This window comes from Ictalurus furcatus, chromosome 24 (assembly GCF_023375685.1).
Source record: "Ictalurus furcatus strain D&B chromosome 24, Billie_1.0, whole genome shotgun sequence".
Taxonomy (NCBI): Eukaryota; Metazoa; Chordata; class Actinopteri; order Siluriformes; family Ictaluridae; genus Ictalurus; species Ictalurus furcatus.
Window position 1 is genome coordinate 5362849 of NC_071278.1, and position 25527 is coordinate 5388375.

Genomic DNA, 25527 nt, shown 5'->3' on the forward strand with positions numbered 1-25527 from the left:
GTGCAGAGAGAGAGGCTGACTTATAATGCACTGTAAACACTTTGCTACAATAGTCATCCCTCCTTAGTGGAGAAGCGCGTGCACCGAGAAGGCGTCTTCATCTGGAGCAGAGATGCGCTCAGCGGTACCCTGTACAGGAGCTCTACAGGAGTGATCTGCACACTTACCCTCCACAGGAGCTCTACAGGAGTGATCTGCACACTTACCCTCCACAGGAGCTCTAAAGGAGTGATCTGCACACTTACACTCTACAGGAGTGAGTAGGAGTGAGAAGAAGTATGGATTAAGGTGGGCCAAGCCCGAAGCGGACCGCACTGCTCCGGAGCTGCGGGAAGGATGCCCGAGCGAGGATGTGCAGCAGCCGGAAGATCGTATGCAGTCTGCTGGTGCTGTCCGTGCTGCAGGTGGGGCTCGGCGCGGCCAGCATCGCGCTCGGGGCCGTGGCCATCAGCAGAGCGCGACACGAGCACAAGACGCAGCAGGGTCATGCGTCCCCGGTGTGGAGCGGGGTGTGTGTACGTTTCACTTTACGTTGTGTTGTCTTTGTTTCGTTTGTGCGCAAACACCAGTCTAATAACCAGTGTAACTTCGCAGCTATGCGCAACTTGTGCGCTTCATGCAAACCTGTTTCAAGAGCTCCAAATGCTACTAACAGCATATATTAAATTAGGAAGGGATTTAGTGCAAACTTCAGTTTAGTAACCATTAAAACGTCGTAGCTGTGCGCAATTCTATCCTTTTGTGCGCTTCATGCAAATCATGATTCATGTTACACCTCCATATATCCATAAAGATCATTTAAGGGATTTAAAAAAAAAGTTATTAATATATTTAGTAGCCTGCAAACTCCAGTCTAATAACCATAACAACTTTCAGTGCTGTCATTTTGCTCTTCAGGTAAATCTGTGCTATAGCTCCAAATATTACTTACAGGAAATTTAGCCATTTAACAAAATATTATAGAGGTACTCTGTGCAAACTTCAGTATAATACTCAGTAAAACTTCACAGCTATATGCAGTTCTCTCAGCTTGTGCAGTTCATGTAGTTATTTCTTCTTCTTCTTTTTTTTTTTTTTGTAAATCTCTTATCTGTCCATATATTACATACATTTATTTATATGACAACTTTAAACTCATTTTAACCAAGCAAATGTCTCGAGTCTCGCACTGGTAGTTTAGGAATATAAGTCCCATTTTGTAAAAAGCTCATTAAAAGCTAAAATTATAATGTAAAGCAGCAACCCCTCAAGGGAACATCTTCTGTACATTTAGTATGCATCATTTTTTAAGGAAACTGAATGTAGTGTACTTGTTTAACTTGTTCATGTACATTATTAGACCTTAAACCCCATGGTCGTATGTTAAATGAGGTTTAAAAGTGCACTATGTTCATAATTCCTGCGAAAATATACAACTAAAAGTACATGATGGGATTTCACTTTAGTGGCCAGCAATAGTACAGTCTGCTGCTTCTTTCTCTGAGAATGAAATCTCAGATTTTGATCTCAGAGATGATAGCTCTATATTTGGTTTCAGGAGTCATGCACCAAGAAAAAATCATACCAAACTGTACCTTTCCCTGTTGCTGTAGTGATACCCTCAAAGATACAGATGTTGTACCTGTAATATGTATCTTTTGCCTGAAACCATGGATATAGTGTACCTTTAAGAATAATTTAAGGTACATAAATGGACTATAATGAGTTTTTGGTGTCAATCTTTAAAGGTGTGTCTAGGGAAAAGATACGCACTAAGAGATACACTCTTGACAGTACCACCCTAGCAACAAGGAAAGGTACAGTTTAGTACGCTTTCTTTCTAAGAGTGTAATATCCGTACTCTTCAATATACTCTTAATACCATATATGTAGTTCTGACTAAATAGTCTGACACTACATAATACGTACTGTGTTAAACACTGGTTATTTTAAATACATCCTCTTCTGCAGTGGAGATTTCATCATTATTTCACAGAAAATTAAATTTGCTCCCTTTTACTATCTATCTGTCTATCTATCTATCTATCTATCTATCTCTCTCTCTCTCTATATATATATATATAGAGAGAGAGAGAGAGAGAGAGAGAGAGAGAGAGAGAGACATGGCATGATCCCAGACGTTCAGTTCTCCTTGTCTGCACTGAAAGAAAACCAATTACAACCCCTCTTCTGGGCACTTTAGTGTAAACCTCTTGGGTGTGTCAGGTCAGACATGATCTATATTGCAAGCCTTTTTGTGATTCCGTTCTCCAGATCACACCCATACTGTATACTGCCCTGTATTGATGGGCTGGATATACAACAGGGTTAAGGATAGTATGGGTAATTATAGCATGCAGTCTGTTTCTGACCTCAAGCCCGGGTGGTGACATTTCAATGTTTTTTTTTATTCAGCACTTTTAATACAGCACAGTAATGTATTTCTGCTATGTCTCCTCTTCTAGTTCCTTGTCTGTGGGCTCTGTGGGATGCTGTGTGCGAGAAAAAGGACTGGGCTGGTTGTGAGTACAAGTAGTGACAACTATTTCAGACATACATATAAGACCTTGCCATGGTGTACACTCTGTAAGGAATACAACACAACAGGACACGGTATTTTCGCTTATAAGAAAATAATTGACAATACAGTGATGTCATGTAGCCCAATTGAAAGCTGATTATTTTCCCTCTTATACCACAGCAATTTGCTAATGATTATTGCGAAGCAAGTTAGTTCCTATTACCACGTAGTTTATTACAACTATAAACAGTCATTCCCTCAACAGCCTTTCTTATTTCTTTTTCTTGAAGTTGCAGAGAAACTGTCCTCTGACTTTCCTGTAAGACTTAAAGTTACAGCTTTTCCTCTGACTGCAAAATGTTCATACTGGAAACTCCTTCTAAATATGCTAAATACTGTAAATGCCACCTGATAGAAAACTTTACCATATCAGTGATGAAAAATTTGTTAATCCATTTTATGAGGAGGATCCACTATACAAGTTCCTGTATAAACTGTTACTATAGAAACGATAAGGTATTCCAACGAGCACCTTAATATAAACCTGTGATTTGACATACAGCTGGACCTCCTGTCAGAGCTGCTGTTCTAGAAAATTAATCAACACCTTCTGAACAGTGGGGTTTCAGAATTCATCTGTGCTGTGGTATATTTCTAAATATTACAAAGTTCAATAGCACACCACAGTAAATGAACCGTAAATGTCACATTTAGTCACACTTGTTTGAGGAGTCACTCTTCATAAGATTAATTTCATATAGTAAAAACACTACATTGAAAAGCTAGAAGATTTGGTACAGACATTATTCTAAACTGACTGACACAAACTCTAAAACAACATTTAATGTAAATATGTAATTTCTCATAAGTTACGGTTGCTTACCTCCTCATTCTATCTGGAATTATTTAGATAAAACCATGGTTGTTAAAGTGAGGTCTGGGGAGTGTGTGGAGCATGGCCAGGGGGCCTGCAATTTTATGAGACTGGTAGGCCCTGTTTACACTAGTGCGTTTTCGTTTGAAAACTTTTGCTACGGTTACGCCTGTCGTCTAAACTACTCAGGCGTTTTTGAAGACTTTTGGAAGCGCCGAAGACCACGTTTTAGTTTGAAAACTAAAACGGGCTCGCATTTCAGTATAAACGGACCAAAACGAAGACATTTGAAAACGAAGGCGTGGCTTCGCCCACATTCGCTCCCTGATTGGGTCTTCTGGAGCATTACGCATCCTTCCCCGATTCGTCAAGCCCCTACCATATGACTATTACGCTACCTTGATCGTATACACAACAACACAGACACTGAACCGCAAGCTTTGCTGGCTTTGTAGTCACTCTTAGCAGCCATTGTGCAGTTAAATTCTATATTTTATAATACTGCAGCTGCCAACATGCGGAAGACGCAAGCCATGATTAGAGCAATCAGCAACAAATCTCAATTCAAGTGTGTATGTAGGCATAAGCCCTACATGGAATGCCGGTTTGGACTAGCATCCAACAATGTTTACACTTGTATGCGCATGCCCAGTGTGCATGAATGGTCATGTGACATGCGGTTTCAGTTGTGTAGTGTGGTAGGAGATCGTTTCTGAACCACTGAACCATGGTAAACGCACTAATGTAAACAGGGCCTTTGTCGTGGTGGGAAAAGTTATTCAATTTATTACTTGTTTTAACTGATCACTTGTGTACGTTTAATCCAAACCTCAGTAACTCCAAAACAATTAGGTCGATAAATCTAATTACAGTTGTAGTCTAATGACAGTTTTAATAAAATAAAAATAATTCTATTATTTTCATGAAAGAATTACGTTCATAAAATAAATTTGCAATGAGTGGGTCTGGGGAATTTTTCTTACTGTTAAATGGGTTCTTAGCTGCATTTCCTCTGTGGCCATGTCTCAGAGATGTGCACATTTCCTGCATGTGTAAAGAGACATTCTGCGCTATGATACTGCATGGAGAAGGAGATTCAATTAGACACCTTGAACAGAGAGGTGGAGGAGTCACAGGAGAGAGCATTAATGACAACACTATAGCAAAGTGAAACCTAGTATGGAAGGACTTGACATCGCCCTCTCTCTGACGCCTTGTTTTTCTTCCGTCCTGTCTGTCTTCTATTTGCCTCTCATCCCTTTGCTCATATTCTCCCTTGACTTATCTATGATGTGTCTATAAAACCCCCACCATTCCTCCTTTTATTGCACCATAATGAGTTACTTTTATGTTATTTCTGCATCTTCTACATCCACTGCCTTGTCTCTTTCTCCATATCTCATCCTCCCGCATTCTCATGTTGATTGAATTTATTATATGCGCATCGAAATGACTGAAATGTTTCCACACATTAGTAAATGACTGAATTGATAGCCTCTCTAGTTTCATAATGGCTCTTTGTAATGGCATTTAGGACACTCTACCGCGTTAGAACGGCTGTAAATTACCCATATTCTTTCCATTGGCTCATCACTTTTTGCTTGCTGTAGTAAAGCAGTAGAGGCTGCGGGTTTGGGGTAGAAAGTGCTTATCTAAACCTGTTTGCATTGCTTAGGCCAACAGGAAAAGGAAGAGTACAAGGCGACAAAATAATGGCACGGCAAAATGTCATATACAGAATCAGCACGGTGGCAGTTCTCAGCTGGGATGAGGCAGGTTGAGACCAGATGCTCGACATTTTTGGATTTTTTGCAAAAATAAATAATAACACGACAGAGAATTTGCTGACTCTTTAATGGTATAAACTTTTTAGCAGCTTAAGTATATCCAATGTGAAATATGTTGCAGTATATAACATAGGGTACACTTATATATGTATGACAAACTGACAAAATTGTTAAATATTTTTATACAGTCCCCTACGAAACTATTGGAACGGCAAGGCCAATTTATTTGTTTGTGATATACACTAAAGTCATTTGGTTTGAGATCAAAAGATTTATTCGAAATGAGAGTTTAGGATTTCAGCTTTGGTATTTATATCTAGATGTTTTGAACAACATAAAACATAGAACCCTTTGTATCATCCCACCCAATTTGCAGGCGAACAAAAGTATAGGAACACTTAATTATATGCCTAAATAGTAAAGACACCAACATAGGCGTTTTACCCAAGGCTTCATGCAACTCTGTGATTGATAGATGTAAGCAAGTCTGCTAACTCTAGCTAGCTAGCTAAAATCAAAACATCTAGCTGCTATTTTGGCATATGTATTTTTATTCCCCAGTCTCTGTCCTCTGCGTTTTGAGGTCAGAACATTATTTAATCTGTTTATTTTGTTCCCAAGCCTGTCATAAAATCTATGTCACAGGTTAGATAGTAGTAGCACACTAGCTACAATGTAGACCAGAGGATATAAGGACACAGATAAGTGAAAAATACACACACTGATTACTATGTTTAATATACAAAAGTAGTCAGGTAGTAGCCAGCTATCATGATTTGTCTAACTAAACAACCTGAACAAATGTAGGCAATGACAGAAATGCAATAACAAAGGATAAATTTGGCTGACTATCTGTCACTAGCAACTTAATGATACCTGATGGTACATACATTGCAACTACTAAGTCAGTATAACTTATTAGTTAGCTATGATCTGATATTAAACCAATATCTTCCAGTGAAAGATTTAGCTATTTAGCTGGCTAGCAGCTTAGCATAGCAAATGACAAATTGTGAAATAACCTCAAAAAGTTTTGAAATTCAATTTAAGGCAGTGAGTCGGTGTTTAATGTTTTAAAACAATATCTTTATTAACACACAAAAAAAAATAGGGTGCAATAGAACAGGTAACTAGTGTGTAAACAGATCATTATGTTGCCAGCTAGCTAGCTAAATGTGTTACCAGAAATACAATTTAATGGTATTTAATGCCCTAAAACAATATCTTTTTTAAAATGTACAAAATCACATGCAAAGAGAACAGGTCATTAACTCATACAGGAGCTGATCACTGTTTAGCTACACTGCAGAAAATGACATCTTAGCAAGTGAAAATATGTTGAATATAGTCAAATTGATCTAGTATTTCCTGTAATGAAATTACAATCAACCAAATTTATGATAATTAAACCTATTTCTAGACATTTCTGTCCTATTGGCACATGATTTTGCTCATTTCTAGAAAGAAGCTAAATTATCTGCAGATAGAATGAGAAATTTGTAATGCTTGAAATGTATAGAAATGTCTAGAAATAGGTTTAATTATCATATATTTGGTTGATTTGTAATCTTATAACAGAAAATACTAGCTCAGTTTGACTACTGTACATGTAAGATCTTTCCACTTACTAATATGTTGTTGTTGTTTTTTTTGCTGTGTAGCTGGTTAGCTATTTATGCTGCATTCAACTTACCTCAGAAGAGAAAAGTCGAAACTACATGGATGCCTCCATGTTTGTCTTTTGTTAGCAACAAACTAGGCAGCTAACTGTGATGAGTGATGTTTGTTTACCTCCTCAAAACAGCAAACTGTATCGTCAATGTTATAGATTTAACTTGATTGAACTTGTATATACAATATAACTCATATAAAGTAAGTTGTTTAATGTTGGTGCTCTGGGTAGCCATGTTGATTTGATGTCACTTGCTGTACTCGGGGTTGAGGAGACCATCCCCAGTTTATGAGTAAGAATTTATGAGGTAAGATGTCGTTTTCTTCATTTTTTTTCCTAGTCAGAGGTCGGACTTTCAGAGTTTCACGCTTTATCAGGATTAATGTCCATCCACTTACATACATGGTTAAATCACTGAGAAATTTCTGGAAGTTCACAAGTGATAGCTATCTTCATAAGGTTTTTGCAAAACATATACAACAACAGTGAGCTGATAGGAAATGTTTTAAAACTACATATTAACTCTTTTTATGAATGCCTTAAACTACTTAATGTGTTGGGATTTTGTGTTCCTCTGTGGCATAACTGGGTTAATTTACATTCTAATTTAGGGCATGCACAAGGGAATCTGGCCTAGTTGTCACTGATGGGGGTAAGTGGAAAGGATTCAGCAGTGGCCCAGTTCATTAACCACTGGTTGCTAGCTTTCCCTGGATCTTTTCCCCTAGATCTACCGCTGAATCACCATATAGACATTACATTATACACTGCAGATATCCCCACCCCCTTCCCATACACTTACATTTACATTAAGGGTTAAGGGCCTTGCTCAAAGGACCAGCTATAGCATGCTTGGCAGATTTGAACTCACAATCTTCCAGTCAGTAGTCCACCATGTTAACCACTGAGCTACCACTTCCTCCATACTGAGAGTTCCCCACTAATCCATCAGGTTCCACTTTGTCCCAACTGGCTCCAGACTGCAGCACTCTGGTTTAGAGTGAAGGCTAATCAAAATGGGTGTGTCTTTTCTAATTTCAAATGCTCAGTGCACTTACAGCAATAGTGACAGGGTCATTAGAGCTGGTGTGGGTCATTGTAATCAACGGTAAAGTGCTAATGGAAGTCGTGACTGTGGCTAAATAACACAGCTGAGAGTGCACTCTCTAAACATTTGGAGGTAAAAGTTACTAAAAAAAAAAAAAAGTGATGATGCTGCATTATGGTGACATTAAATAACACTTCTCTCTGCCACAGTTTGTATAGTTAAAAACAACACGACAGCAGAATCCAGAATGGCTATTAAACTCATCGCTGCTTTTGTCCTCTATACCTCATTCTGCGTTTCTCTGCTGAATGGGCTTTAACCTTTAAGGAGATTCCATAATGTGGCCGAAATATGCAAACCTGGGGCTGGTCTGCTGCCTCTCAGACAGTTTATAATAAATGTTGTAAGGCTGCACAATTAATCATACTTTAATCAAAAACATTCATTTTACCTCCCTCGATTATTTAAATATAACTGACTTGTGAATTTAGCTAAATTAGTCACTTGGCAAATGTTACAGTGCCCTCCAATAATATTGCCACCCTTGAAGGCTGTGAAAAATTCTCTTTATTGTTTAACCTTTTGATCTTTTGTTTAAAAAAAAATCACATAAATACTCTGCACTCATGGATGTCAAACACGTTTATCCAAAAATAAATATCTTTGTTAAATATTCCATTCTGAACCACTGAGCAAATTAAAAACAGCTGTGCAATTGACTTTTGTGGATGCATTTTTCAGAAAAAAAAAAAGGTTTAATCTAGAAACCTAATGAGTTACTGTGTTTGAACTCATACGGTTCTGTGTACAGTAGAACCTTACAACAGAGCGTTTTCCTGTAAGTGTATGTTCCAAATGGAAACGAAAATGAACACTATTTCCAAAAAAAAAACCCTTCGGGAACCTTTTTTTTGGAGAGTGTAATAAGTGTACATCAGGAACCATGCTAAATATGTATGTGCACCCTTACAACTAATAAATACTTAAATACTCATACAAGGACTTCAAGATCTATTTTGGATGCCACGGGTAGCCAGTGTAATCCTGATTAATCTATAAAAGGAAAAGGAAAGTGAAGGTTTTAAGCTTTCCATCTCTCTCTTACTCATCTGTTTTCTCTCTCTCTCTCTCTCTCTCTCTCTCTCTCTCTCACCCAGATGATCCTGTTCTCAGCATGCTGTATTTGCGGCCTGATCGGAGGAATCCTGAACTTCCAGTTTGTGCGGGCGCTGGTGAAGCGTCCTGACACGGTGCGTTCGCTGCACATGGCCGCCATGTCTCTGGCCTGTCTAGGGATCAGCAGCTGCACCCTGTCCACGTGGCTGACGTGCCGTCTGGCCAGCAGCGAGCAGCAGCGCATGTTCCTGGAGCGCGAGCACTCGCTGCATCACTCGCATGAGATGTCCGAGAAGGTAGACGAGGAACGGAAGAGAGGAGAGCACAGTCCCGGTGTTTCTCAGTGTCTCAGTGTAGGTTTGCACTTGTTTCTCAGAGATTTGTTATTGTGAATGACAGCTCTGTGTGTGTGGGTGTAAAAAAAAATCTATATATAGTTTGTGTCTCAACCATAGTGGAGATCGTTACTTGATCCATTTTAGATAATCAGGCCTCTCCCTGATTGTCCTGTTCTCTCTCTTTTTCCAAACAGGAAGTAATGGATAACTCCAGCAATGGCATCCCACAAATCACGTACAACAGTCAGAGCGCATCGCCGTGACAAGCCTTGTGTGTCACTTTGATGCACTCTCAGTAGGAATGATGTTATGGGGCTGATGGCCATCTGTAGGACATTTCCTGCACGCAGCAGGCCCTAAGATACTTAATGCTACTGTGGAAAAAAAAAAGGGAGAGATCATCTCGTGGATTGAGCACCAATCAGCATTCAGGGACACGAGTGCAGAGCATTGTATCATTGAGCACAGAACATGCATGTAAACTTTACTTCCTTTCTCTCTCATATTATCCCTTTCCCTTCCTTAATGCATTGCTCCTGCATCTCTCCATTATTCCTACTGATTATGGGTTATGGGAATGATGAGTCTGTCTCTGAAATTGTCATGTATGGCATATTGAATGCTCGGACCTCAGATATACAAAATGCACAATGTAAAATGCTTGTACAAGAGAATAATTTATTGATTTACAGTATTTTTATATAGAGGCTTCCTATAAAAATGAAATAAAAAGACTGAAATGCACCTTGTCTTTGCTTGATTATGACACACACACACACATAGGGGTATTTCCATTGATTTGTGTTACTGTAGATAAATAATGTTATACATCAAAACCCCAAGTTATCCCTAGGGTAATTATTAGCTTCTTTTATTTAAAAAAATAAAAAATAAAAAATCCTAAAGAGGACCAGATATAAGTCCCTAAAAGGTCACAATTATCATGTATTCCTATCATTTGGTCTGGAGATAAAAACAAACACACAAGTACACTTGCAATTTAGTGTAACCTCCATGTTTTTTGGACAGTGGGAGAAAATGTCTGGGTTATGCATGTAACCCTGTTCCCTGAGAAGGGAACAAGATGTTGCGTGAGCTTCATGATGTGGGAAGCACCCTCGTGTGTGACCGGTATCTGAAGCTTGTGTGAAATCACGCCTATTTATAGGCCTGCCGTGGTCAGGTGACATGACAATTAAGTGCATCACGTGATTATAAAAATGGCACCTGAGAACTACGCCGTCAGTCTCTATTATCTGAAGTGAAGATGCAATTCACAGGCATGCCCCAGTATGACAAAGCTACGCAACTTCTCATTCCCTTCTTAGTGAACAGGGTTACATGCGTAACCCAGACGTTCCCTTTCAAAGGGAACTCACCGTTGCATGAGCTTCACACTGTGGGAACGAGAATACCCACTTCCTCATATGATGGTCACTGCAAGACACGCGAGCCCGGGGTGGAATGAATGTCTAGACTGTAATATTGAATTAATGTGTGCAGCGACCCCCCCTAGTGGAATGAGCCGTTTTGCTCAGAATTGAAGCGAGACCACGCGCCTCATAAGTGATAGAGATTGCTTCCACTATCCAATTAGAGATGAGACCACCACTGTGTTGTCTGTCACAACTAAAACATGGAGACCTCTCAATTGAGGAAGAAAGAATTTCAGTGCTAGAAATACAGCCTGCATTTCTAGGCAATTTACATGCCACTCCAGATGAGGGCTCTCCCCAAACAGCAGAAGGTAAAGTAATATGCATGCATGGAGAATATTAAAGGGCTAATAAGCTAAAACTAACAACCTGAAGACAAGAGTCTTGTAGTAGCTTTATGGGGTGGAGGTGTACGAGTCTGAAATGGTTAGTCTAAGGACCATGATAGAAAGAATTTCGTTTCAATACTGATGAACCACAACATGATATTTGGGAACAGGTGAGGATTTTAAGGAAGGAAGTAGCTTGAAGTCTATATAATGAAATACTGTAGGTGTGTCATTGAGCCCTTATTTGGAAATGAAAGCTGCTCTGAGTGACTGGTGTACCATCCAGGGTGTACTCCTGCCTCAGGAGTACAAAAAGGAATATACTGGGATTCAAACATACACATCATTTTGTTTACAGATTTTGCTAGCTATTGCGAGCTAACTCTATATTTAACAGTAAGTAATAAACAAGGTGCTGTTATAGGAAAGTAATCAATAACATCGTAGTTTGATGCTTCGTTACCACTCCGGAATTTATCATTTTCCAATAACATCCCATCCAATAACAGATCATGATTTATTCATCTCACACCACATCAATTTGCCAACGATTACAATTTTGCATTTATTAAAGCATTTATAACATCATATGTTTTTTTTTCTGTTTAAAGCTACGTTTAATGTAGTGTATGTCCAAGAAACAAGTCGGTTCCTGCTATCACTTACATTATAAAAGCTATATACAGTACAGTAATTTTACTTTCTCTTTAAAGAAAATACAGCCTGTTACTGAGAAACTGCAAAACACAACTTCTTCTGGAGGAAAACTGCTTTACTTCTGACTGGTAAAAAATAAAAAAAAATAAAAAAAATGCTGACACTGGAGACTCCTTCCATAAACGTATATAATTCATACAGAAAACGTCAACATTCAATCACATCAATGCTTATTCGTTCTTTGTTTTAAAAATGACAAATTTTTAATCTGTTTAATATTCATTTTAGACATGACGCTAATGTGTAGCTTCCGTCATACAAGTCCCTCTGTAAGTTGTTACTATAGAAAAGATAGCTATTGTAGAAAATTAATCAACACTATTTGAATTGAGAATTCAACAGCACTGTGGACACCCCACCCACCCAGAGCCCGCCATGCCATTTTGAATTTTTTAAAAATTTTAACTGTAATTTTTAAAAAATGAATCTGTAACAAGTCGTGCAACTTCCATCCATCTATCCATTTTCCATACTGCTTATCCTACATGGGGGTGCGGAGGAGCCTGGAGCCTATCCCGAGGAACTCTGGGCACAAGGTGCGGGACACCCTGGACAGGGTGTCAACCCGTCACAGGGCACAATCTCACACACACACATTCACACACTACTGACAATTTGGACGACAACACATGTCTTTGACTGAGGGAGGAAAGTGGAGTCGTGCAACTTGTGTCAAGATAAATTAGTTATATATTTTTTTTTTAAAAGATGAAAATAAACCCAACATGTGTGTGTGTGTGTGTGTGTGTGTGTGTGTGTGTGTGTGTGTGTGTGTGGCGGTGGTTTAATTTCTTTTCCTCAAGTCCACATTTATTAAGAAACATCAAATAAACATGTTAAGCCCGTTTCTGGCTCCTCCTCTCCGCTAGGTGGCGATATATCCCATTGGACCTTTGCTTTTTTGGGGGCGGGGGCGGGGGGGGGGGGTGGTTTTACACGAGGAAACAGAGTAAATTATCATGGAACAGAAATATTCTTTGCATGGGTACCAGCACCTGAAGCGGTGGAAGGGAATGAGGGAGTAGATGATATAACCAGAAAGACTTTAAAATAATAATAATAATAATAATAATAATAATAATAATAATAATTAAATCAGAAATAGACATAAGTATACCATTATACCAAGTAAATTCGAAATAAAAGGAATATGGCAGGAAATGTAGGATAAGGAAAGAAAAGGAAGGCATTTGTACAGAGGGAAGCAGGTCTTAAGAGATTGATTTGTGGTAAGAGAAGAGAGGATTTGGTTATTTCATGTCTCTGAATAGGGCATACAGCACTAAATCAGTCATTACGTATCACAGGGAAACATGATACAGGTTTGTGGAGTGCATGTGGACTCCCAGAGACAGTGGAGCATGTATTATTGCTGTGTATAGATAGATAATGAAAGGGAAATGCTTGAAAATCAATTCAAGATATTCGGTCTGAATGGTTTGTGACCAGAATTTGCTAAGAAAGTCACCAGAAGTTTATAGAAGGTTTTACTGGAATATTTACAAGCAACAAATCTAATTAACAGAATTTAGTACGGATGTGAATTTTCTTATTTATTTATTTTTTTAAATCAAAAAATATGTATTTATTTATGTATTTTAAAATTTATTTATTTATTTATTTATTTTAATAAAATTTTCCTCAACATTGATGCTCTGCACTCCATCTCAGTAGGTGGCGGAAAATGCACAATAGGTTTGTTTGCCAACCGCCGCAAAACCGGAAGAAGAAGAAGACGACGAAGAAACCACGTGTTTCCGTCTAAAAGTTTAGGCAACATGGCCAACCTGGAGCAGACAGATGATGACCCGAAACTCGGTGTAACCTCGACGGACAAGTCCGCGGTGTTAAACTCCGCTCCGGCTCGCGACGCTTTCGCGGTCCCGTGTCTGATCCCGAGTTTCGCGGACGCGCGTGAGCTCGTGAACGCGCCGTATTCGTGTCTCGTGCTGCACACACACCGCAGACACGTCGCTCTGCCGCCTATGTACCTGAACAAGAAGAAGACCGGGATCCAGCAAGAGCTCAACGCTGACCTTTTAAAGTACTCCAACAGGTATTTGATGTTTTTCATGTTTGGCACAGAAGCTCTCGTGAGCAATGTCTCAGATCCCGGTTCTCAAGACCTCCTGACCTGCAGATAATGTTTGGGTTTTAAATCAAAAGTTCACAAACCTTCTGCAGTCCCAGTCCTATTTATCTTTATCAATAAACTACATAGACCCAGGGAGGGGGGAGGATTTAGTGATTTAGGGGTCCTAGGAAAAATATAGGAATGGCGCCCTCATTTCAGTGTTTTAACATTTGATATTTAAATATATATATTCAGCATATGTTATTTAGCATTAATAGCAATAATCAGGGGTGAACTGGGACTAATAAGTGGCCCTGGACTTTCTGGACCAGAGTTGACCACCACACCTGGTCCACAGCTCACCCCATCATAACACACCTGCTCACTGATGGTTAGACCATCTCTTAACACCACTTACTAGCATAAAAATATAACAGAAACATAAATGCTATTGAAAGATATTTATTTGAAGTAGCACTGAACAGATATCAAGTCATATTTGTAAAATAGGCAAAAAGAAGAGCAGCGTGACAAAGAATATAAAACAATCGAGACAGCATGTTAGTTAGTCAGGGGACATCGTCTGCGTGTAGTGTAGGAGGGCTGTACACCTCCTCAATCCGGACTGAAACTTTAGATTTCAACACCAGCATGAATCTACATCTAATCATTTCACAAAACAGACCAGTACTACTACTACTACTACCACCATAATAATAATAATAATGTATTTTATTTACTAATATTAATATTATGAAAATAATCTTGACATTAGGCCTATATTAATAGCTAAGTCTTTCACTACAGCCAGTAATCAAGAGCAAACAATAAGTCCCTATGGTACAGTAGGACAGCAGCTGATTAAAATATTCTTCTTTTTTCTAAATTGTGGTAATATTTAAACACATTTATTTGAAGTAGCACTGAACATGACTCCAAATCTGAATGGCACACTATCATCACGTGACATTTTAGCGTATGGATTTTTAGAAAAACATAATTAATGTGCAAAAAGTACAAATAAAATTTTCTTAACCATAAGTTTATGCAGCGTTTTGGGGGCCCTTAGTAGCTCAGGGCCCAAGGCAATTGCCGACCTTTGCCTAATGATAAAGTCCGCCCCTGCATAGACCCCCTCAGTACAGATTACGTTCAGGAACGTTATTTAAATGTGTGCAATAGGGCTGGATGATATGACCAAAATATATCATGATATTTAGGTTTGTTATCAGACTGCAAACACACACAAAGAGAGAATGAGAGTAGTGTTTTAATATTTAAATTAAAAGTAAAGAACACTGGTATCTATGTTAGAAGTGGTATCAAATTCTGTTTTAACAAATCTGTAAAAAACATTTTGCAGTTAAAAGAAATTAATACTCATCATAAGTCCCGTTAACTGAGCTGTGTCCACCCTGCCAAAACGGTTTTAATGGGAATTGTATTGGTTTTAATGGAAACTGTATTGGTCCCTATGGGTCTCTGCTGGTAATTCATTGCCTTCTGTTTCTTGGCATTCAAGTTGAAATTATTATTTATAAGAATACTTGTTTTGTTTGCGTGTTAAATTATTGAGGTTTGGATTAAAACCTATTCATTACAACTGACCAGTAAAATAAGCTAATAATTATTTTAAAGCGAATATAATAACTTTGATAATGGTGGGTTGTGATTTCTACTTCTGTAACTAAACTAAAAAAAGACTTAACAGACCCCACTTTGCGAACCACTGCTTTATTTAAAAGAGAAAATAAACATACGAACAAAAAACTGTTTGGAGGTTAGTGTTTTGCAGCGCTGGACTACTTGTTTGTGTCTTAAATCGCACTCTTTCCTATTCAGGCTGAAGTACTTTGGGTTGAGGAGGCATTAAATACTATATGAGCAAGCATCCATGGTCTCTTACTTACAATTCACTCCTAACCGATGTCTCTCTTCACTGTCCCGCAGTTTCAAAGGTGTGCCTTTGGCTTATGATGGCATCAAAATTATAGGACAACATGGGGACATTTTCGACGACCAAGGCTACATTCACTTAAACGTCGAGGCATCGTTTGTGATATTCAAGCCACAGGAAAGACAAATGCTCATGGTGAGTGTGTTTACTTGTACTTTTATGTCCTGCTTTAATATACATATAGACATTTAATCAAAAAGTTTAAGATCGATTTGCAAAAAAAAACAAATCATTTAACAGTTTTGAAGTGCCACAGCGAGCGTCCCCGAACAGAATAATCTCAGCCTCGTTCAAGTTATGAAAAGGGAAATGTGCTGTCTGTTGTTTAATATATTAAAGAGTATGTGTTCTATCTGTATGATGTAGGGTGTGATAAATAAAATCGGAGTGGGCCATGTGGGCTGCCTGGTGCACGGCTGCTTTAATGCCAGCGTGGTGAAGCCAGCTCAGCTCACTACTGAGCAGTGGAGAGACTCGGGGCTGAAGCTGGGAGGCAGCCTGATATTCAAGGTGTGTCAGCTGGACGCGGATGTGGCTGGAGTTCTGCTGATCAGAGGAAGACTGGAAAAATCCCGGTATAGTTATATTTATGAAGTGTGATTGGATTTAGAGCTGTCATTTTCAGTTCAAATATCTGTCCTAACTTTCTAAATGTGCTATAGTACAGTGCTGTGAAAAAGTATTTGCCCCCATCCTGATTTCTTCTGTTTTTGTGTGTATCTCGTACTAAATTGTTTCAGAAATTAAAACTAAAATAAAACAACGGCAACCTGAATAAAGACAAAATACAGTTTTTAAATTATAATGTTATTTATTGAAGCAAAAAAAATTATCCAATAGCAACTGGGCCTGTGTGAAAATGTATTTACCCCCGTAGTTACTAATTCCCCAAATCAATGAAACTGCATTCATAATGGTGTTCAGCTGGACTAGACACAACCGGATAATTTTGCTTTTTTTGGATTGCTCACTTGTTGCTGGATGCATTCATATTTCTCTTTGCCTCTAACAGAACATAGGATTTACATAAAGAAAAGTGGGTACGTAAAGAAAAATCTATATAGAAACATTAGATAAATGTTTGCTTATGAAGGTGACAGTTTTCTCCTGGTTTTATGTGACACACAGTGTGCAGTAGCTCTACCATTACTGTTCATTTTGTATAACATTGTGCTCATTAATATCCAAGTGCGTATAAATTCTAAATCTTTTAAGTAATTACAATGTAAATGCAATTTTAAGGCATTTCATCAGGTCCAGTCTGTTTAATCAGATCTGAGCTAATAAAAAAAAAATAAGAAAAGAAAAAAGTTGTATTCCTGTCCTCTGGACTTTCAGCCTGTTTTTAATATCAGCTGCCATTTTAACTTCAGTTATTATGTGATTAGTGTTATGTGTGTCCCTATGAGCTTCTAATATTTTGTTTGAATGTATTACAGGGTGCAGGAGCTTATTGATTCTTTCAGCAGCGCAGACACCGAGCAGGACGAGACAGTGGAAGTGGCCACCGAACCAGACTCGGTCACTACTGAAGACCCCTCGGAGAGCTCGGACGCATCAAAGCTCAAGAAGAAGAAGAAGAAAAAGGACAAAGAAAGGGACAAGCAGGCTGTGAAGGAGGTGAACAACAACGACACAGACGAGGCCGTGACTCATCATGTTAACGGTAACAGAATGGAGGATGATTCTGATCCCAGCAGCTGTCCAAGGGAGAAAAAGAAGAAGAAGAAAAAGGACAAAAAGCAGGAATCGGACGCTGCGTTGCCGTCCCCCAGCGCCGATCTCCCAGGCAGTGAATCAAGTGGATACATCAGTGATAAAAGCAGTAAAAAGAGAAAAGTGCTCCTCAGAGACGAAGCTGACATTTGTCCAGCTAAAAAGAAGAAAAGGATGAAGTGATGCCTGCTTTTATACTGGGACTTTTTAAAGTGCTTGAATGTGTTGTTAGTAATATATCATAATGCAATAAAGGACAGATCACAGCACCAGGACATACAGTATATTTTCTGTATATTTTTGTAACAATAGGGGGCAGTATTGAGTTTTCAGTGTTCAGTTTCAGTGTTTCTCAAGCTGATTTTAAATTCAAATTCGAGTATTAATGATGGCATGATGTATATGGAAGCAAAAAAAGAGAGAGAGAGAGAGAACTGTTTGAGTTTTAAAAGCTTTTGAATTTGTAGCATTTTAAAATATTTTGAAAACCACAATTTAATTTATTTGTTGAAATTCTTGAAATTCAGAGTAGTTTTTCCCCACATTTTAAAATTTATGTTTTAAATAAAAAATGAAGCATCAGTTTTCAAATATTCAAAATGGTATTCAGACTGCTCATGCTAGTATTTAAATTCATCCAGTCCCATTCAGTTTGCAGAATTCATTCGAACAAATATAAAGAAAATGCAATCGAACGTGGAATAAGAGACTGTATACTGATTATCTAGGGGTGATGCCCCAATAGCAAGGCTGATACCAAGCATTCTTGTCAAGTAACTCACAAGGACACGACTGGAGGACGTACCTATAAACATTTAAGATGGATTGTGTACTTCCTAATACATCAACCCTGTCTGAGTTCCCCACATAGTCACACTGTTTAATCATCTTATTGTACAAATGTGTTTTGGATTTCCTGGATAGCATTTAGGTGTAAACGTTTCCAAGGTAACAAGTTCAGTTTAAACCTGTTGGTTAATGTGTCATTTAAATAAAGCTTGTTTACACGCAATTAAAAAAAATCATTCACTGATCCCCATTGGCAACTTAGTGCTAATTAAGCTCCCAAAGGAGGCTAGTCTATCCTTTTTATGATATTTCAGACTCAACCAAAAAAGCAAACTATATTCATAATTCCTCACCTAATAAAGCTATACACTTGAAATAAAGCTACTTTGAAATTCAGGGCGGTAAACTCAAAACAAATCAATACAGATGTGTAATTTTTGAAGTAATATATTTCAATGCTATGAATTAATTCAGTCTGGTTTCTGCTTTCATAGATATGCATGTCAGCAGTTGTAAATGCAGACAGACAACTTTGCAAATCGAACTGTTGTGCCAGTTTCAATAAATAAAATCAAGTTGTAAGGGTCTGCTGTGCGCCTGTGGCTTATTAACGGGATCAATTTGAAAAGAACTGACACTTGTAGTTTAAATACATGACTGCATTAATCCTTGAAAGTAGAATTGAGACAGATAGCTGAAATGTCCCGGTGTACGTCCCAGTCTGAGAAGGATTTCCCCAGACTGGACCGAGCCAACACACACACATGCTTTCGTTCCTGTGCCAGTATTTCGTGTTGAAGGTATAAAGTTTCTTATATTACGTGCACAGGAAACATAAAAGGGCCATTCCAAACCTCAGACAGATTTCTGACTCTGAAGAAAAAAAATCCAGAGGAAAAACAGCATTATTGGCAGGTGCTCAGTCTGCTCCCTGCTGTGGCTTCTGTTCTGAGGAAATATTCCCACCTCCATGCACTAATGTAACCCTGGACGTCAGCCTGCATTCATTTGGATGCATTCGAGCAAGGACATCCAACCCGTTTTCCCTTTTATCGACGGCCAATTGGAGGGAAAATTATAGCGTCACAGGTGATGGAGTACCTGCAATATTAAAATAAATATTATACTAGATATAGTACTACAACTTCAGCTACTCAAGGAGTTGTAATTTGCATTTGATTCTGCTCTGACTGTAGTTCTGCCTGCAATCACAGATGTACATTAATGTGCTTGTTCAAATTTCTACTACAGAAATCAGGGATGTGTGGCCTACGCTCCATATAATCTGAGACTAGTAATAAACATGTTTGACACGTTTTGCCTCGCACCTTCTGGGCTGGGGGTCAGATTCCTGCCTCAGTCCTGTGTGTGCGGAGTTTGCATGTTCTCCCCGTGCTGCGGGGGTTTCCTCTGGGTACTCTGGTTTCCTCCCCCAGTCCAAAGACATGCATGGTAGGCTGATTGGCATGTCCAAAGTGTCCGTAGTGTGTGAATGGGTGTGTGAATGTGTATCTGATTGTGCCCTGCGATGGATTGGCACCCTGTCCAGGGTGTACCCCGCCTTGTGCCCGGTGCTCCCTGGGATAGGCTCCAGGTTCTCCGTGGCAGTGAAAAGGATAAGCTGTATAGAAGATGGATGGATGGACTCGGGTTTCCTCCCCAGTCTGAAGATGTGTTGTAGGCTGACTGGCATCTCTAAAGTGTGTGAATGGGTGTGTGAGTGTGTGTGTGCTTGTGCCCTGCAATGGGTGTCACCGGCCTTGTGCTACGAGTCCCCTAGGAAAGGCTCCAGGCTCCCCGTGACCTTGTGTAGGATAAAGCCCAAAGTATACTCCACTTTTTACGCGTATGCTAGGAACAGCATACAGTATACATTTCATCATCAGCAGAGAGTATGTACGTACTGTACGCGCTGCCAGATTTTTCCAACCACGCGTACTTTGTATGTCGCACATGCGCAATTCTTTTGCACTATTTAGTTCTTCCACAAGGTGGCAACAGTGAAACAGGGCCATTGATTCTCAAGGTAGTAGAAGAAAAAACGGAATAAACAGAAGAGACCGAAACGAGTGCAGGTTAGAAAGTACACACATTTGTATAATTCTTGCCTTAAAGAGTATAAGGATTTGTATACGCGTGCTAATCATGACGAGAGATAGACCGAGCATTGTTCTTCGTGTTGTTGTGATTCTTCTTCCTTGTCGTCTTTCACACCAGAAGACCTGCTTTACTGCTCTGTACTGACTCTTGTAGGCCAGGAGAGGTAGTGCAAGTTGTCGTAATGCGCATGCGTCGACCGCCTGTGTACGCGTACATGTCAAATGGAGTATACTTTGAAAGGCTGTGTGTACGACTGTGTAAAAAAAATAATAATAAAGTATACCAGAGGCTTAAGCAGTACAGAAAATGGATGGATGGATTTAAGGAAGGAGTCTCCAGTGTCAGAGCTTTGTAACAGCCAGTAAGTTTTCCATGATGGGAAAGTCTTCAGAAGAGTTTAAGCTTTCCAGTTTCTCAGTAACATAACAAGATGCATTTTTTTGGTCTTATTAACTTAACACACGAGAGATAAACGAAGTGATATTTTTCATTTTAATAATAATTGTAATACATTTTAATGATATCATAGAAAATAAGTCTGCTTCACATTGGGCCATATTACACCACCACAGCAATGATTATTTTCCTTTAACAGCACACCACAAGTGTTTTGTTCCTTATTAAACAAAACAAAACATTTTTATGACAAAAAGAAAAAAACTCTCACTGACTTGAATTTCAGTTCATTGCATTTCACAGTTGCTTGGACTATGTAAATCTACCTAGCATACAGAATTTAGTTTGATTAGTAAATATTTGCAAACCTATTATTATTATTATTATTATTATTAGGACCAATCGTTTTTCTTTATGGAGGAAAATAAAATCTCCTGTCTTATCATTATGTAAATTCCATTTTGATCTCTAATATAATAACTCTAGAATGAGTTTTAAACTATTTTATTCAGTCCATATCCTCAGGTCATGGAAGATGTTAACTTGTATATGCTGAGATATGTAAATATTAAATCTAAGGCTTTCTCACCCTCAAATTTTAATGCCATCAAACTCATTATCTTCTGAGATTTTAAGGTAAATAAAATCATGTCCAGTCTCATAAAAAAAAAATATATTAACACGTTGGCTTAGTGGTTAGCATGTTCGCCTCACACCTCCAGTGTTGGGGGTTTGATTTCCGCCGCTGCCCTCTGTGTGCGGAGTTTGCATGTTCTCCCCATGCTGTGGGGGTTTCCTCTGGGTGCTCTGGTTTCCTCCCTCAGTCCAAACACATGCATGGTAGGTTGATTGGCATGTCCAAAGTATCTGTAGTGTATGAAGGGGTGTGTGAATGTGTGTGTGATTGTGCCCTGCGATGGATTGGCACCCTGTCCAGGGTGTACCCCGCCTTGTGCCCCATGCTCCCTGGGATAGGCTCCAGGTTCCCCGTGACCCTGTAGGATAAGCGGTATAGAAAATGGATGGATGGATGGATGGATGCTCTACAAGTGTAATTTATTGTAGTACTGTTTTGAAAAGATTAAAGTGGTGAAGAAAGTGAATGACAGTGTCCTATTTTTTGATGTGGCTTTACAGAATGGTGGCACCTAGTGTCCAAAAAAGGAACTGCAATTTGTTCACTAAGTTTAATCATTATTTCTGAAATACTTGACAAGCTGAATGTTGGATCCCCTGCAGTAAAGGTTGCTAAAACTCAACCGATGGCCAATAGAGCCTCAAAAACTGAGTAGAAATGAACTAGGACACAGAAACAAGTTGCATTTTTTGGTTCTCTGTTAAAGCGTATGACTCATGTGGGAAACTTGTTTTATTACTTTGCATTGGCCTTTTGTTCTGAGAAAGCTGCATGCAGGTTGTAAATCTGAGGCCCAAGCCGATAGCATCCCTGCTTTCCTGCCAGTTTGATTCTTCTCACGTATTCCATATTTGGCTTCACCATTTTTATACTTTTTACAGTAGTGCACTCCACGTGTGTGTGTGTGTGTGTGTGTGTGTGTGTGTGTGTGCAGGAGAGAGAGAGAGAGAGAGAGAGAGGATAGAGCAACACCTGGCCTTATTTCCATTCCAAGTCACCAGGGATTACATGCAGACTGATACATCGTGTTTTTCTTTTGCCCCTTTGTTTGGAAAAAAAAGACAGACTTGGACTTTTCAACAAGTTCACACTTTTACCCGACAAGACCCAGAATCCTCGTTGGGAGGAGTTTTTTCACGATCTTGAGTTTTGTAGCACAGAGTCCATCTCAAATTGTTCCTGCCTTTGTTTTTCCACTACCTGGGAGCTGGAGGAGGCTGACGGCTTGGCGGGTTTATTGGGCCCCCAGCTCTGATAAGTGATCCTTACACTCTCGCCGTGATTTATGAGGGATTTTTGGGTTGATTTGGGAGTACGAGGTGGACAGGGCTAGGACTAAATTATGTGCTGTGCCTCTCTGACGCACGAGTGTAGTCCTTGCTTCCTTTTGTAACTCCCCATAGGAAGACATTTGTCACTGTCTGTGACTTTTTCAGCTTGCGTTGACCTTTAACAAGTGATATGTACATGTGGCCTGCATGTGGAATAAGGTTTAAAGGACAAAAAAATCCACTCTGAAGGACTTTGCAATTAAAAAACTAGTTTGGATTAAACTTCTTTCATCGACATGTAGGTCTGTTTTCACTTTTTTTAATGGTTCCTTACATTGTCTACAATAGCATTCGACGACCTGCTGAAAGTGGTGCCAATGGGAAATCATCTCTGCCTGAACAGAGTGATGTAGCAGCACTTTAGTCCTTTAGTCTGTCCAGCTCTCTCACTTCCTCATCTGTACACTCTGCTCAAACCGATCATCTTCCAAAGATTTCAATTTCATGTTCATTCTGCCATCAACACCATCATGCTCATCATCTCATAGATCTAAACAACAAAAAAAAAGAAACGTCATTTTTTCAGGAGACTGTATTTTAAAGATACTAAGATTTGAAAGACACTAAAGAGACCTTTCTACTGACTCTGAAAAACACCAGAAGAAAGATGTCTAGGGTTCCTGCTCACCTGCGTGAACATGCCAAAGGCCTGCTGCAGGGAGGCATGAGGACTGCAGATGTGACCAGAGCAATAAACTGCAATGTCTGTAATGTAAGACGCCTTAGACAGAGTCCTTGCAGTGGAAAATGACATGTAACCGTGTTTCCCCCCCAGACGTGATCGAGAACTTGCAAATGCCTTGGTGGAAGAGTGGAGTAACATCTCACAGCAAGAACTGACAAATCTGGTGCAGTCCACGAGGATGAGATGTTCTGTAGCAGCTGGAGGCCACCAGGTACTGACTGTTCCTTTTAAAATCGACACCCCTTTGTTCAGGGACTCATTATTCTATTTCTGTTCATCAGATGTCTGTGAAACTTGTTCAGTTTATGTCTCAGTTGTTGAATCTTTTTATGTTAATACAAAAATTCACAAATGGTAAACAATTTGCTGGAAATAAAAGCAGTTTTTGCTGAATATATAAGTATGACATTTAAAATCACTGGAAAATGCTGAGAGAAAAGCAGCTCATTTGTTTTTCATCACTTATGTTTGAGATCATTAAATTGTTTCCCTCCTATTAAACAGCCTCAACCTACAAATTACCATGAGAAACATTAAACACATCACAAATATTTCAGTATAAACATATTTTATTCGTTTTATGTGGTTTTCCTTTAATGGCTCTTATTTTTTTTTTCAAAGTTTTGCAAACAAATGGCATCCTGTTTCGCCTGCAGCAGATATGCTTTATGATACTGGTTTAAAAGATTTTACTCTCTCCTTGGCAGACTTTTTGTGAGATTTCCAAATATGATTCTGCCGCCTTCCTGTCCATATATGCTCATATACTGTACATAAATTAACCCAAATTCTAAAGGAAAATAAAATTTCTCTTTATATTTGTTGTATGTAGTGTAGTTTGAAGTTCGAATCCCTGAAACAGACCTTTTAATTCACGTTCCAATGTTTTACTTCTTTGCCATATCAAGATATCAGCAACGAAAGTTGCAGATCTATGCAATACAATGCCTTTCCCATAAATCCTATGAAGCCAGTGCGCCTGCAGTGCAGCTCCCACACGCCGTGGTTCTTCACCTGGTGTGAACTGCTGACTCAGCGATTTGGGCCGGCGTCCAGCAGAACCCACAGCTCCGTCCCTGAGGCCTGAGATTCCACATCCAAACACATTACAGCCTATAATCCCAGCCAGAGCACGCATCCCTCCATGGAGATGGCACTGTTTTGGATACGGCCCGTGTTTAATTCCTCCGGGGAGGCTTTTTTTATTTGGTAACGTCCTTACAAAAACAAGCAATTAATAGATACTGAGTGCCAAGTGCCTTTAAAGATTTGGTTTTAACCTTTGATGTTGGTTTACATAAAGATTCTGAACTTGTAGAGATGAGAGGAAATGACATCATCCCTTGTTTGTTTATTTCGACTCGTTTCCAAAATGGTCAATTAATGAACGCGAACCTGTATGTTGTCCAGTGTTACTTAGATACGTAACATTAATGTGAAGCGCAGACTCTGATTTATGTTCAATCTAACCTGCATTATGAGTTCCTTTATTGTTATTTTACCAATTAAGTCACTTTTACGACCAATTTTTATTGTGCAGGAAAATAGGTTTTGGAAGGTGTGCCTGTAATTGGCAACGTTTTTGACCTAAAGAGTATGCTTTATTCACTAAAAGGGGAAGTAAATGATGCTTCATGAATTCAATTCCAGAATTATTGGCACACTTGATGAAAATTAGCAAAAAAATGGCTATATAAAACAAAAACATTCATAGGAAATAGGTCATATTTTGAGTTTAATCACATGCAGATGGTGTATTATTTTATTTTTACGCAATACACATTTTGGTCTAATCTCACCACAGCACATAATGACACTATGTCAAGTTCAAGCGTCATATTTTGTTGGTTGCTCATGAAGCAAACACATAGTTGATTTTTAAATTTGACTCCATTAATGCACTAAATTGTGTATTATTGCCGTCTTCCTCACTGTCCTTTACATCTGTACAAAATATTATAGTCCTGATGGTTATTAATGGTATTTTTGACCTGCTTATGTATGTTTAGATCCATTACCCGACAT

The 25527-nt window shown here is 39.0% G+C and overlaps 2 protein-coding genes across 3 annotated transcripts; both read left to right on the forward strand.

Annotated features, from left to right (window-relative positions):
* Positions 1-216: 216 nt before the first annotated feature.
* LOC128600754 (transmembrane protein 196) lies at positions 217-10343 on the forward strand. 2 transcript variants are annotated; one of them, XM_053613440.1, is made up of 4 exons: positions 217-515; positions 2445-2501; positions 9039-9350; positions 9530-10343. In XM_053613440.1, exons 1-4 carry the CDS (start codon positions 351-353, stop codon positions 9596-9598), a joined length of 603 nt encoding a protein of 200 aa, XP_053469415.1. In that variant the 5' UTR covers positions 217-350; the 3' UTR covers positions 9599-10343. The 2 variants fall into 2 exon arrangements, with proteins under 2 accessions (XP_053469415.1, XP_053469416.1); XM_053613441.1 differs by having other exon boundaries at positions 217-509.
* Positions 10344-12807: 2464 nt separating this feature from the next.
* polr1f (RNA polymerase I subunit F) lies at positions 12808-18441 on the forward strand. Its single transcript, XM_053613403.1, has 5 exons — positions 12808-13046; positions 13489-13873; positions 15842-15983; positions 16215-16423; positions 17288-18441. Exons 2-5 carry the CDS (start codon positions 13596-13598, stop codon positions 17745-17747), a joined length of 1089 nt encoding a protein of 362 aa, XP_053469378.1. The 5' UTR covers positions 12808-13046; positions 13489-13595; the 3' UTR covers positions 17748-18441.
* Positions 18442-25527: the final 7086 nt, after the last annotated feature.

What these genes read in the sequence shown, in the direction of transcription:
- LOC128600754 (XM_053613440.1), top strand. Translation starts at nt 351, where the DNA reads ATGTGCAGCAGCCGGAAGATCGTATGCAGTCTGCTGGTGCTGTCCGTG. An exon ending in GAAAAAGGACTGGGCTGGTT is followed by an intron (nt 2,502 to 9,038) that starts GTGAGTACAAGT and finishes TCTCTCACCCAG; the next exon opens with ATGATCCTGTTCTCAGCATG. An exon ending in GTGTTTCTCAGTGTCTCAGT is followed by an intron (nt 9,351 to 9,529) that starts GTAGGTTTGCAC and finishes TTTTCCAAACAG; the next exon opens with GAAGTAATGGATAACTCCAG.
- polr1f (XM_053613403.1), top strand. Translation starts at nt 13,596, where the DNA reads ATGGCCAACCTGGAGCAGACAGATGATGACCCGAAACTCGGTGTAACC. An exon ending in CTTTTAAAGTACTCCAACAG is followed by an intron (nt 13,874 to 15,841) that starts GTATTTGATGTT and finishes ACTGTCCCGCAG; the next exon opens with TTTCAAAGGTGTGCCTTTGG. An exon ending in GGAAGACTGGAAAAATCCCG is followed by an intron (nt 16,424 to 17,287) that starts GTATAGTTATAT and finishes AATGTATTACAG; the next exon opens with GGTGCAGGAGCTTATTGATT.